This window comes from Crocuta crocuta, unplaced genomic scaffold, assembly GCF_008692635.1.
Source record: "Crocuta crocuta isolate KB4526 unplaced genomic scaffold, BGI_CrCroc_1.0 scaffold3, whole genome shotgun sequence".
NCBI classification, from domain to species: domain Eukaryota; kingdom Metazoa; phylum Chordata; class Mammalia; order Carnivora; family Hyaenidae; genus Crocuta; species Crocuta crocuta.
Genome location: NW_027529934.1, coordinates 7,158,580 through 7,171,960, shown reverse-complemented (window position 1 = coordinate 7,171,960; position 13,381 = coordinate 7,158,580). Strand labels below are relative to the sequence as shown.

Here is a 13,381-nt window from a genome sequence, read left to right as displayed (position 1 = left end):
GTAGCTTCCCCAAGGCACACAGCTAGGAAGCGTGGAGATGAAACCAAGATTTGAATCTGGGGGCCATAATCTTAAAGTTGACACTCTAATGCTTCCAAACAGGGACTGCTATATCCTAATAGTAAGGTGAAGCTTTCTGCAGCTGGGCACTGGATTAGATGTCTAATATGCCTTCAACTACCAAGATTCTAGGCTTTCAACACTTCTATTTTCTAGTAAAGAAATAAAACAGTGTCTAAGTGAGTCTCTGAAAACGATATTTAGCGTGGACTTTGGAGAAAGTAGAACGCTATATCCTAGCCTAAAATAGACATGAAATAGTCATAAAAGTATGTATTGATTCAGCAAAGCATGTGACAAGGACATCTTGCACAAAATTCTTACTAAATAAAGAAATACAAGCTGGCTAAAGAATAGTGTAGAAAATTTGAGAAAAGCTGAACAGTTGATGGGCACTGACCAATGCACTAATCATAAGCAGAAGGGAGGCCCCCCAGTTCTAATGATATTTTTATCAGTTACTCTAATGAAAGCACAAAGCATATGTTTATCCAGTCTGCAGATGATGTGGAGCTCCGGGTAGAGAGTGCACTCATTAAACAGCAGAGTCTGAAGACAATGTGTAGTGGAAATCACTTGAATCTTAGACCACTGGAGGCGTGCCTGGGTGGCTCAGTTAGTTAAGCAGGCGACTTCGGCTCAGGTCATGATCTCACGGTTTGTGGGTTTGAGTCCCGCATCGAGTTCTGTGCTTACAGCCAGCTCAGAGCCTGGAGCCTGCTTCAGATTCTGTATCTCCCTCTCTCTCTGACCCTCCCCTGCTCACGCTGTCTCTCTCTCTCTCAGAAATAAATTTTAAAAAATTTTAAAAAAATCATAGACCACTGGGGTTCAAGATCACTGGTGGTGATCTTGGGTAAGTGACTTAATCTTTTACAGTCTCAGCTTTTCTATAGTTAAAATATAAATAATATTTCTCTCACTGGATTGTTGTTTTGTATAAATGCACAGAGTCTGAAATTTGGTGGATACTCAATGAATGTTAATTCCCTGTCTCCACTTACAGAGAATCTCTATAGGAAGAACTGCTGCACCAAGAGGAGATAAAATGTACTTGTAATAAACACGGAGTTCTGAATTTAGACTCAAAACTTAAATAGAAAAGAGAGTGAGAGAAACTGTCACTCTGTGATAACTCTGTCATCAATTCATATAAAAGACCCATGGTTTACAGCTGATTGTGACATCAAATCAAGTCAGAAGTACAATGGCCTTTCTAGAAGCAAAACAAAACAAAAAAACTAAAACTTTTATTTTAGTTTAAACAAATGTATTAAAGGCCAATGTTAATAAGCAATGCTCTATGTTCTTGTAATTTAAAAACTAATAAATAATGTCCTTTCCAGGAATTTTAAACCAATACTAAAGTCATGTGGTGACTGTGACAAAGTAATAAACCGGGCGCCATATGGGAGCCCAGAGGAAGGAGCTGGTCTTACTCTGCCAAGAAAAATCAAGGAAGGCTTCATGTAGTAAGTGACTACTGAGTACAGTCTTAAAGCCAGGAAGTCAAGGGGAGAGAAAGATGTTCCAGTCACTGCAAGCAGTAAGTGCACAGGCATGGAGGCCTGGGAGAGGCTGGTACCATGAGATGTTAGCAGCCCACAGGAACAGCTGAAAAGAAGGTGATTATGGTGGCTCAGGCAGGTGGTCACTATGTGTAGAGCATAGCATACCCACCAAGGTAGGGAAATCTTCCCCAATACAAAGCAAACAAATGACAGAACCCAGATAGGAACTTAGGCTTTCTGACTCATTATCTATCGAGTCTCTCTACCTCTACTGTCATATACTGCAGCACTAGCCATATGTAGCTATTTAATTTAAATTAATTAAAGTTAAATGCAATTTAAAGTTTAGTACTCAAAAATAATAGCCACATATCAAGTGCCCGAGAGCCACTGCTACTGTAGTAGCACAGATAAAAACATATCCATCATCACAGAAGTTGTAGTCTACAGCACTGCTCAGTGCCATAGGACCATGGAGTGAATGAGAAGTAGACTGGGTTTGTATTGCTTTCCAGAATAAAAACAGGAAAAAAATTAGTAGGTGGAAGCTATAAGAAAGAATATTTCAGCATCCTACACCTTAATGACAGAAGAGCATCTAATCACCAGAATCTTGACACCAACTATTGCAGTGATGTAGGAAGAGTTCCCACATTGGCTTAATGCTCTTGTGTTTTATCGTGGCAGTGTGGCTGATGCACTAGTGCAAACATATCTCTGTAAATCCTTCACATGGAGTTCCTGTCATATTTGAATCTTTTTTTTAATTTTTTAATGTTTATTTTTGAGACAGAGACAGAGGCAGTGTGAGCAGGGGAGGGGCTGAGAGAGAGGGGGACACAGAATCCGAAGCAGTCTTCAGGCTCTGCTGTCAGCACAGAGCCCAATGCGGGGCTTGAACTCACGAACTGTGAGATCATGACCTGAGCCGAAGTCGGACGCCTAACCAACTGAGCCACCCAGGTGCCCTAACTTGAATCTAAAGAATATGATGCTAGTTTGAGAGTCACTATTCCTGATGGCCCAGCATCCCAACATCCCAGAATGTGGGATTTTTTTTTTAACATAGTCCACATTTCTAAATTGCGATCCATGAACTCCCTGAAATGGAATACAAATTGTATGTGTATTTCTTTCAGGGAAGAGAGGTGCATAGCACCAATCAGAGTTCAATAAGAGTTGTGACCCCAATATAGAAAGCAAATAAACACAATACTGTGGGACCTGGCAGTCCCAGTTCTCCAAAGAGCCATCTAGACAGCCATTCAGATCATTCCTGACTCCATGGTTCTATAACCTTAGCATCTAAAGACATCAACCTGCAACCAAGCAGTTTCGAATCAAACATCCCCTGACCTTCTTCAAGGAGAAAAGAGATGGGACGAGTATAAAAGGACATCGAAACAACCCAAGGCACTAAAGTTGGATAATTCAGTCAAGTTGGGGTAAGAAGAGAGAAGAGAATCTGTCAACCTCTTCATGAGATGCCCATTGGAAGCTCTCTCAGAAATCTCGATGGCTCATTTTCAATGACAGCCTACAGAGACAAGTACATCCAGTCAGATGTCATATCAGCTTACCCGCTGGAGAACTTGCCCCGTGAATCCAAATCTTGCTGAACAGTCAATCCATTTAAAAAATTAGGACTTTGTTGTAATATGTCACAACCTGACATTATGTCAATTGTACCAGGATTCATCTCCAGGTCCTAGAGTATTTACAGAGCCTAAAGGACTGATTTCTAGAACAATACAGGGATTCCTCTGTTATCTGGTGTAGCTAGAGAAGAACACTTTGGTTAATTTAAGCAAAAAAGTGATAAATAGCTACTTTAAATAATCAATATGGATTATAATTTGCAAAATCTCTGAACACAACAAAGCGCACACACCATTCAAACAGTGTTGAACACAATGTCATGAATGCTTCATTCGTAATATCCAGGAAGCACTATGGCATTTTGTGGTGCCTGGGAGCCATCGGAACAAATCTCACTTGTTATTATACTATAGATCTCTGTACCAAGTAATAAAGAGTTCTGTATAATAAAATGCCAGGTAACAAATACCGTGTCGTTTTTTATCATAGTTATTATTGGGTAATACAGAAACTGAAGTGGTGGATAGCAAGATCATGAAGTAGATAAAGTTTGTCTATACAACCTCCAGATTCCTATGTAATGACCCCACCAGCCATCCGGTGCCTTCACTACCTCCTAGCAACCACACTAGGGCCATACCTGGTCCTGTNGATTCCTATGTAATGACCCCACCAGCCATCCGGTGCCTTCACTACCTCCTAGCAACCTTCTCTCCCCACACTAGGGCCATACCTGGTCCTGCAGGTACAGGTCAGCGCAACACTAGGCACCTAAGAGATACTTCACTGATGCCTGCTGTTAACCAATAGTAACCAATTAATTAACTCATCTGGCATAATTTTACCAAATGTTCGACATGAGCCAGTCTTGCATTAGGTACTGAAATTAAATAGGGGCATGTCCGGTGCCAGTTCTCAGAAGAGCCTGCCTTCAGTTATAAGGTGTTAAAGCCATGTATAGGCTACTATATCACTGCTCCCAAGATCATCTGTATTTTGACAGAGAAGTCCTGAAGCCTCACTATCTGAACGCAAAGGTAGTGGGAAGGCTTCCACCTGGTATATGAGAGAAATTTGGGGGGAAGACTCTCCTCAGTGATTTATTAAACTGGCCTTCTCTAAAGGCAATTCAGGACAGATAATGAAACCGCATCAAGCTGTGGTTCTCAATGAACAGTTCCAAGGCTGGCAGCATCAGTGTCACCTGGGGGCTTGTGACAAATGCAAATTCCCAGGCCCTACTTCAGACCTACTGAATCTGAAACTCTGGCAGTAGGGTCCAGAAATCGGTATTTTAATAATGCCTTCAGTGGATCCTGAGACCCATCAAGCTAGAGAACCAGTGACGTAGATGATATGGGCAGTGCATATGTATGACTTTGCCACAAAGAAACAAAAAGAGGAATTAGCCTTGATGCTGACAGAAGTCACCTCCTGGAAGGAACAGTCACTGACAGAATAGTAGCAAAATAGTTCCCAACAGCACACAGCTGGAAATTGCCAGGATGCTGGTGAGTGACTGTTGAAAATCCATTTCATGCTTTTTGACTCTGACCAGCCCCATGAGACGATGGTGTGGAAATTGAGAAAGAGACACAGGAAGTTTGAAACACTTCAAACCTTTGCCAAGTTGAAGGTTGAGAAAGGCTTGTGAGAACTAATTTTCCTCCCTGCATTGCTTTTCAGAGCCTCTTCTCTGTGAGAAGCACACACAGTGCTTGGCATCTCAGCCACAGAAATTATACCACAGAAATTACTATAAGCCTCAGTTTTTGACATTGATTAGAGAATTTCTTCCTTTCCCCTCTCATCTGTTACCCACCAGTCAGCCACATCCTCTTCATCCCTTCTCTAAAGGGGAGAGGTATATAGAGACTCCACTCCCAGCTCTAATGACAGAAGCCTTTAGAAAGCTAAGGCACACATCTGACACAGACTTTCCAAATTCTCCAGGGATGGGAAGAACAGATGTACCACAAATGCAGCACGAACAAATGCAGCAAAAAAATATATAGCTTCAAAATTATGCAAGGTTGCAACAGCAATCACACCAACCACCCACAGGCAAAAAGACCACACTTGGTACAGGTACCATGCACAGCCTCTCCCTGAAGCCCTACACTGGCTGGACCACAGGCGCCTGTAGCTGGAGCCTAGCCCGGAGCCACAGTCCCAAGCCCTGCCCACCTGTGTCAGGATGAATTTTTAAACCCACACTTTAAAAATGGACTTTTTTTTTAAATATTCCGAAGAAATAAGAATGGAGCTGCCTAGCCCTACAAATGTGAAACTCAACATGCAATTAAAAAAAAAAAAGGCACTCCTAAGAAGTATCCACTGCTCTGCCAGGGGCAGGGTGGGGAGTATCTTAGATAACACACTTTTTAGGCATTCAGTGCCATTCTCCTTAATCTGGCCCATTTCTCCTTCTTCAAGACACATGTCCTGGCTGCTCCTTACTTGCAAAAGTACACCACAGCCATCCCCTGAAAGGAGGACTGACACATAAGGGACCATCAGGTTGAAGGAGCCTAAAAACTCGGTGCTGTACTTTCTGCCTTTAAGTAAGAGCGACACTGGAAATAGGCTAGTGAGCCCACACACAAGTCATCTCTGTGCAGGTCCAGAATGCATGGGAGGGGAAGTGTTGCCACAGGTCACTGGCATTTTTATCCCTCCTTGATAGGGACTGCTTTAAAAAAAATTTTAATGTTTTTTTTGAGTGGGGGGGGGAGAGAGAGACAGAGACAAAGACAGAGCACGAGCAGGGGAGGGGCAGAGAGAGGGGGAGACACAGAATCTGAACAGGCTCTAGGCCCTGAGCTGTCAGCACAGAGCCCCGCATGGGGCTTGAACTCGTGAACCAAGAGATTATGACCTGAGCTGAAGTCAGCTGCTCAACGGACTGAGCCACCCAGACACCCCCAAACGGGACTGCTTGAAAAGCCACATAGTGGTGCTGATGACATAGAGGATGGGGAGTGGTACACATTAATTTCAGTGCCTGCTCACCCCTCCAAATTCCTATGTGAAGTCTCATTGAAATTTGAAAAGAAACAATTACAGGAGCCTCCTGAGCTCTATGGCTCACCATTTATTAGCATGAAGACCTGGGATGACAAGAGCATTCAGAGTGACAAGTACTTGGGGGACATAAATATCTCCTAGTTAACCATGTTCTCTGAATAGAGGAGGGGAGCAGCTACATATTTATGGGGCACCCAAATGCAACAGGGTAGGAGGCAGTCATTACAAAAGCGGCAAGAGAAAGCATGNCCTAGTCCCACTGCAAACACAGAGGCTGGAGAGGAAAAAGTCCATCTGTGAAGCTGGTCCTCGGCAAGAGACCCTGCCTGTATCCAAGAAGACAAATAACCTTCCTTTTCTGAAAATCCTAGAGAAAACCCACACATATAATGAATTATTCACAAAGGCTGAACCTAAAAATGAGTGAGGGAGAAATACAGAAAGATGAAAAAGGGACAGTGGACAAGCAGAAAGAGAAAGTCTTTCTCTTTGACTAAAAGGGTAGTCATTACAGTCACGTCCAGGTTCCCTCCTTCACGTCTGTGTGGTCAGCGATAAGCAAAATAAGATGAGCAGAGTGGCCTCTGATAGCTGGCTTGCGTGGCTGGGCTTTGGGAGACCCGCAGCTTCCTGGGAGCCTTGAGGATGACAAAAGGGAAGCCACTTGGCTGCCGGTGGAACCCAAGGAGTCAAGAGTTTGCAGGAGTTCTGACAGCTTAGCGAAATCTCGACTCCATTTTATTTTAACTAAGCACATGAAGACGGGAGGAAAACAGATGCTCCCATAAAGAGGGGGAAGCAGCAGAGTTTGAGGCAGGGGGGAAAACCCTACATTTTATACAAAGCAGCTAAAAAGAGTCCAGCAATTCTGGATGGAGCTAATAAATTCCAAAGTCTGAATCTTTCAGAAGATAAAAAGACCTGTTCCCATTATTTCCCTCCTCGAACCTTTAATTCATAGCGTGCATTCCGCCTGTTACAGGGAAAGCAAGTGGAGGGAAGCGGAGACATGGGACATACAAGCCAACAGACAAAACTATCGCGTCCAAGATATTTTTGTCTCCAGCCTCCTGTCATTTCATTTCTGTCAAACTCCTTCACTCCAGCTCCCTTTCTTTCTTTTTTTTTTTTTTAATGTTTTATTTATTTCTAGGAGAGAGAGAGAGAGACAGCGTGAACAGGGGAGGGTCAGAGAGAGAGGGAGTCACAGACTGAAACAGGCCCCAGGCTCTGAGCTGGCAGTCAGCACAGAGCCCGACGCGGGGCTCGAACCCACGAACCGCGAGATCATGACCTAAGCGAAAGTCGGACGCTTAACCGACTAAGCCACCCAGGCGCCCCAACTCCAGCTCACTTTCCAGGCTGCCTCCCAATGACAACTGGTCCCCACGACAAGGCAGAGGCTGCTTTCCAGAGGAAACATTACCCACATCTCATTTGAAAGGCCAAGCCAATGGGCACTTTGGAGATTATCCTGGGAGGCTCAGAAAATGAAGACCTTTCTCCAGCAGCCGCAGAGCCAGTAACAGTCACTGTCTGCTTCACTGTCTGCTTCTTGCCCAGGTACACAGAAGATGCGAAGCCCTTCTGCATTATGTGATCATAGGATATAATTACAGACTTCGTCCTTGTTAGCTGCCACCCTCCGCCCTAATCAAGGCACTCTGACTCATGATCCATTAGCGTTACATCAAACCTGAAATCCTTGCCAAGATTACAGTCTACTATCCTGCAAGGTGCTATATATTTATAGACAACCAGAACAGTAGAAAAGTTTATGTCAAAATGGGAGATGTGGGCACTAACACTTTTAGTAATCCTCACCCAAATCCTCCAAAGTAAGTGCACAATTTACAACAGCAAATTTACCATAATAAAGCACATAACTTCTGACCCAGAGCCAGAGGCTTTTGAGGCTACAGTGAAATTCTCTGCAACAAGAAATCACGGCTGAATATCTACAAGCTCATTACAGTGAGTCAACATCTCAGTAGCTGCAAACACAGTTGATCTTCCTACTTTCGGCCATGTACACTCTTCCATGAAACACGGGTCCCCCTGCTGAGATGACCCCCATTATCAGTTGTGGGGGGTATCTCCCACTGCCCATCAATGACACAGAGTCCCCAAGTCAGATGTATTTCCTCCTCTCATCCTCTGACCTAAAAAACTCCAAACAAGTGTGGGGCATCTTACAAACCATGAGGGAGACACTGTATGTGTTCACAGAGTAACCAGGCCTGGGAATGGAAGGGTCAGAGCTGATAAGCATGAGGCACAGTAGATGTGGGAGGACACTCAGAGCAGCTGATTCCGTGAGGAAAAGGGAATCCTTTTGTTACATCTATTAGATGAACAAGAAAGACATTGGAGGGATCATATAGAATGTAACATCACATTTTAAATCAGATTAGCATTTTCAAAAAGGTTATGGGATCCATTGCATAAAAGAGTGCCATAAGAAAATAAAATTATCTCCCTATGCAGATGTAGCTTCCAAGAAAAATGAAACGCATTCAGAGTGGGCTGTAATTTAACCACCATCTTTCAAGCCAAATCAGGGTTATTGTGAGCATTTCTTTCCATAAGAACTAGACTTCCTCTATTCAATAACTGGAAAAGATTACCCCCAGCCACCCACTCAAGCCAGAGAATGCTGTAAGTATAAACTCAATAATTCCTTTCACTTAACTGATCTTTTCAGGCCAATTTGTTAAAAACTGGTAACAGGCAGTGTGAAGAGAGGCTAACACAGCGCACATTCCCTCCTAGCCCCGCAGTGACTTCCTGCAGCCCATAAAAGATGTGTCAGTCTCAGAGACATAGTGCACAAAGTCCTCAAGCATGTTGTTACATGTTCATGTGTCAGTTCAAAGAAGGTCTTAACATATTTTCTGAACAATCTTCCTTTTCCCCAAAAATCTGGCCCCTACAAATAGTACAGAAGCACTTCCCAGACATTAAGGTGCATAGTAACCACCTGGGGATTTTATGAGAATGCAGATTCTGATTCAGTAAATCTGAAGTGAGGCTCAAGGTCCTGAATGTGTAACAGGAATAGGTCCCCGGTGATTCAGTTGTTGGCTCTTCGCTCTCTTTGAGAGGCAAAATCTAGAAGGTGAGTTCATCTAGAACTAAGACCCCTCCCTTCAGGCTTGCTGAAATTTCTGAAGGACCCCATTAAAATAACAGCTAGTGTTTACTGGGTAATGAGGCAATGGTCTACAAACTGGACTCTTATTACTTCATTAAATTCTCCCAGTAACTCATTAGTATCACCTTCATTTTACAGATAAGGAAACTGAGTCAGAAAGTAATGAAGTAACTTTTCAAGGTCACAGAGCTGGTGAAGGAACTGAGAATTTGAATGCAGACAGCCTGGCTCCAAAGTTATACTGGTAACCACTGCTCACAGTGAAGAAAGGGAGCGATTTCAGGAAGCAGCAGAGTGTGTAGGTAGGAAGGAAAGTGAGACCGGCATTTCAGATGCAGTATTGGAGAAAACGCAGAACGCACAGAAGCGCAATGTTTCCACACGGTCACCACCAGAGGGAATATATATTAGACAATCACGTACAGCCAGGAGGGGGGGGAAAAAAGCAAATATGGTGTATAATACGGTGTATTTTAAATTTTCCAACCAGGCTCCTCTACACACCTTAGCAGATGTTCTCCGAACACTGTTACAATAGCCTACATGCTGTAGAACCACTGCGAAACTTCCAGCTATCTGGATAGAAGAGACCACTGGGACCAGGCTCTTGGCCAAGGCAGAGTATGATGCTGAAATCAACTCCCCATTCTCTCCTTTGACTCTCTTTGGTCCATCCTGGCCAAAGACAAGGAAAGGGCGGAGTAAAATCCACTGTCGTACCTTGCGCTCGCAATGCCTGGTAGAAAGGCGGTGTCTTTGCAGCGGAAGAGAAAACGTGAAAAGCGCCAACCGCGTGGTATGGGAACCGTGCTTCATTTCCCAGCTCCCGAAACCGGGCCCAGCTGGAAGTGCCCGAGGTGCTGAACCGGGCTGATCCCCGAGCCATGGACCCCTGGGGAGTTTCCCTGGCGCTGTCCTAGGTGCCAGAGATGGCTGCTGGCACCCTTTGCCACCCACGGGGTGGATGGACGGCTTTGTCTACCACCAGGAAACCGAGGGGTGCCTCAGTAAATACGACCCTAAGAGAGGGGCACAGTAAAGCAGCACCTGGAGGGTAGGAAATTTTAGAGAACTGTAGAGGCGGACAGGGGAGCGCAGCGCCTTGGGAGAAATCCGTAGAAACCTGACTAGAGGAGTGTTTGCTGCCGCAGCAGGCAACACAATGAGATCTGTCCGCTTTGTGCTGCGCACCGGGCAGGCGGACTGCAGGGACAGGACCCTTCCTCCTCCTCAGTATCCCCACCCCTAGATACGTTTAACTCAGCACAGAATGGCCCCGAAGCACTCTGTGGGGGTGGGAGGAGGAGGGGAGTGCAGAGAGGAGGAGAGAGGAAGCCCAGCCAGGGGTGGCTGTGGGAGGATTTGAGCAGCAGCAGGAAGAATATCTGCTTAGAGATGCTCCTTCGTTTCTAATGAGGGGTGCTGCCTAGAAGCACCATGCGCCAGCCAATCGCAGTGATGCTGAGGCAGGGAACTAGGGAGAAAGGAGGGGAAGGCCAAGACTGGGGTGGGGGTAGTAGGGAGATGCCCAGGCCCTGGGGGGAGTGAGCCCCGTGCCTCACTGATACTAGAGACCCCATGCATCTCCAGCTGTCTCCCTACTGCACACCTGGGGGGTGGGGGGTGGGGAGAGAGGAGGACAGAGAAGACTAGGGGCCTCCTTTGCAGGTACATCCTTCCCAAGAAATCTCTTTCCACAAGCATCAAAATCCCATGTCTCCAAACCTACCTCCCCCCGCCCCCATTTAAAGCCACGCCACTGGCTTGCTTCCTACTAAGTACCCTCCCCACCAAACCCGTTCCTAAAGACCTTGCCAGATGCCCAAATTCTTAGTGATGAACAAGGCAGTGAGATGTCTAATCAGCAGCCTGTATTTTGGTGCACTTAATTAAACCTGCAAAGAAGCTCCTTCCATGCCTGTTCACCCTGAAACCGCCACCATCAGAGACACCCCCACAAGCTCTTTGTGGAGGGCAGTTCTTTTGGGGGTAGGAAGAGACAGACGCCTTGCACATCTCTGGGCTCAGCTGGTGAATTCAGGCCCAGCAGATCAACCTGAATCTTGGGCACAAGGAGAGGACTCAGCTGAGTCAAACACTGAGAGGCAGGAGTACCCAACCCAGGACTAAGGACAGGACGGGGCTCTGATGAGCTGTTCTTCTTTGGCTGAAAAGAAAACTCCACTCTGAGCTGTCTGGGCTGTATCATTAGAGATCGCCTGCGCTGACACATTCGTTCACTCCACTCTCGGTGGAACTTAAACTCAGTCCCCAGAGTTAGCTGGATCCCTAGCCAAATGGCTGTTTTATTTGTCCATTTGTCTATTTGTCTACAGGGTTTTGGCCCAGACTCTTGAAGCTTCTGAAATGATAAATCCGCTCAGGGAGCCTGGACTTCCTCACAAGCAGATAGTGCAGGTGTCTTTCCAGCTGGTGGGGATGGGGACAGAGGGGGTGGCTTTGAGGGAGGAAAAGGGGAGTGAGTATGAAAGAAAACCCTGAGATTTGGGGCAATCCATTCTCTGTGAAGGGCCTGAGGGGGCCTGAAAAATCAGACAAAGCCCAGCCCAGAAAGGGGCAGATACAGCAACACCATGCACCCGGGGACGCCAGAGATGTCCACAGAGGAAAAATCAAAAACCAAGTCTTACCTTGAAAAGCACTAGTGCCCACACTGGTCTCTACAGACACCAAGCCTGCCCCTCAGGTGCACCGAAGTAGAGTGCACTCCAGCAAAGGGGCAACTTGGCACCAGCAAGGGGATGGGGGATACATTCCACGCTAGATTTCCCCCCTTAGGGGAAGAAATGCAAAGGGGGAGAGGGGAGTTATGGTGGGCAAGAAAGGATATGGCCAATCGATGAGCTTCTTGGCGTATTTCCTGACAATGTTATCTTCTCCGAAGATGAACAGGGATCTGTTGACGGTGAAACAGTTCTGCCGGACGGGAATGGGGTTGTACAAAGCCATAGTCCGCGCCCTCTGCGCTTTCGACTGCTTGTAGGCGGCCGCCGGCCCCGAGGCCGGCACCGGGGTTCCTTGCCGGTTCCTGCTCTGGTCCGAGTCTCCGTCGCCCGACCCCGGCCTGCCGACCACCGCCTCCCCGAAGCGAGCCATCCTGAAGTTTAAACAGACAGAAGACACACAAAGGTGATCGCGGCCGAACACCCGCACACAGCAACAAGCAGAAAGACACACGGAGACTCAGAGCCGCATCCAGACGAGCACGGGGACCACNGGGTTGCTCAGTTTCTGGAGGCAATTTTTTTTTTCAAAATGCCAGTGTGTGGTGGCATTCAGGGACTGAAGAAGAGAGGGGTGGAGTAGGCTGCTCTTCAAACATAGCTCCTCTTCTGGCAGACGCACCACCTAGTTCTAGAAGAGAGGCAGGCACCGGCCCGCTAGGTAACAGTTTGGTGATTTATTGGGGGTGGGGGGTGGGGAGGAAGGGAAAAATGAAAACAAAAGAACTTAAAAAAAAAAAAAAAAAAAGACAAGTACGGGGTTATGGTGACATGGTTTATAACGCCAGCCCCGGCAAGTCCATCTAAGAAATTCCACAGCCAAGACTTGGGTCTTTAAATCTGCCAGCACAGACGCATCCAAAGGTTGACAGAGAGGGAGGGGGAAGAGCGATACTGAGGCTCCTGCGCAAACCGCAACGCCCAAAATATCAAAAGAAGAAGTCAATCCAACCGGAGAGGGACCCACGACTTCAAAGCTCCTGCGCTTGGGATAGAAGTTGAGCAGCCTCCATAGAGCAGCGGAGCCCGAGGGCTAGCATCCTGCCGGAGCGCTCGCCGCCGCCGCCGCCGCCTCCCGGGATCAGCATGCAACAGCGATCCGCGNGTTGCCGGCGAGCCCCGCCGCGGCCTGGCACGGGAGTTGTCCAAGGACCGAACTTCCTCCCGAACGGCTCGGCGTCTTCTGCCACCGCCAGCCCCACTCCGGGGGGCAGAGGGGAAGGTGGGAAAGGAAAGCAGGCGAGGAGCTGGGGGGGCGAGCGGAGCGCAGAGGCGCAGCGAGGCGC

The 13,381-nt window shown here is 46.7% G+C and overlaps 1 protein-coding gene across 3 annotated transcripts in view; it reads right to left on the bottom strand.

Annotated features, from left to right (window-relative positions):
* Window positions 1–12,468, bottom strand: part of CACNA1E (calcium voltage-gated channel subunit alpha1 E) — a 308,909-nt gene extending 296,441 nt beyond the window's left edge. For all 3 annotated transcript variants that reach the window (XM_077763228.1, XM_077763229.1, XM_077763230.1), the window contains exon 1: window positions 12,203–12,468. In XM_077763228.1, the coding sequence (XP_077619354.1) occupies window positions 12,203–12,468 (266 nt within the window). The remainder of the gene's footprint in view (window positions 1–12,202) is intronic.
* Window positions 12,469–13,381: the final 913 nt, after the last annotated feature.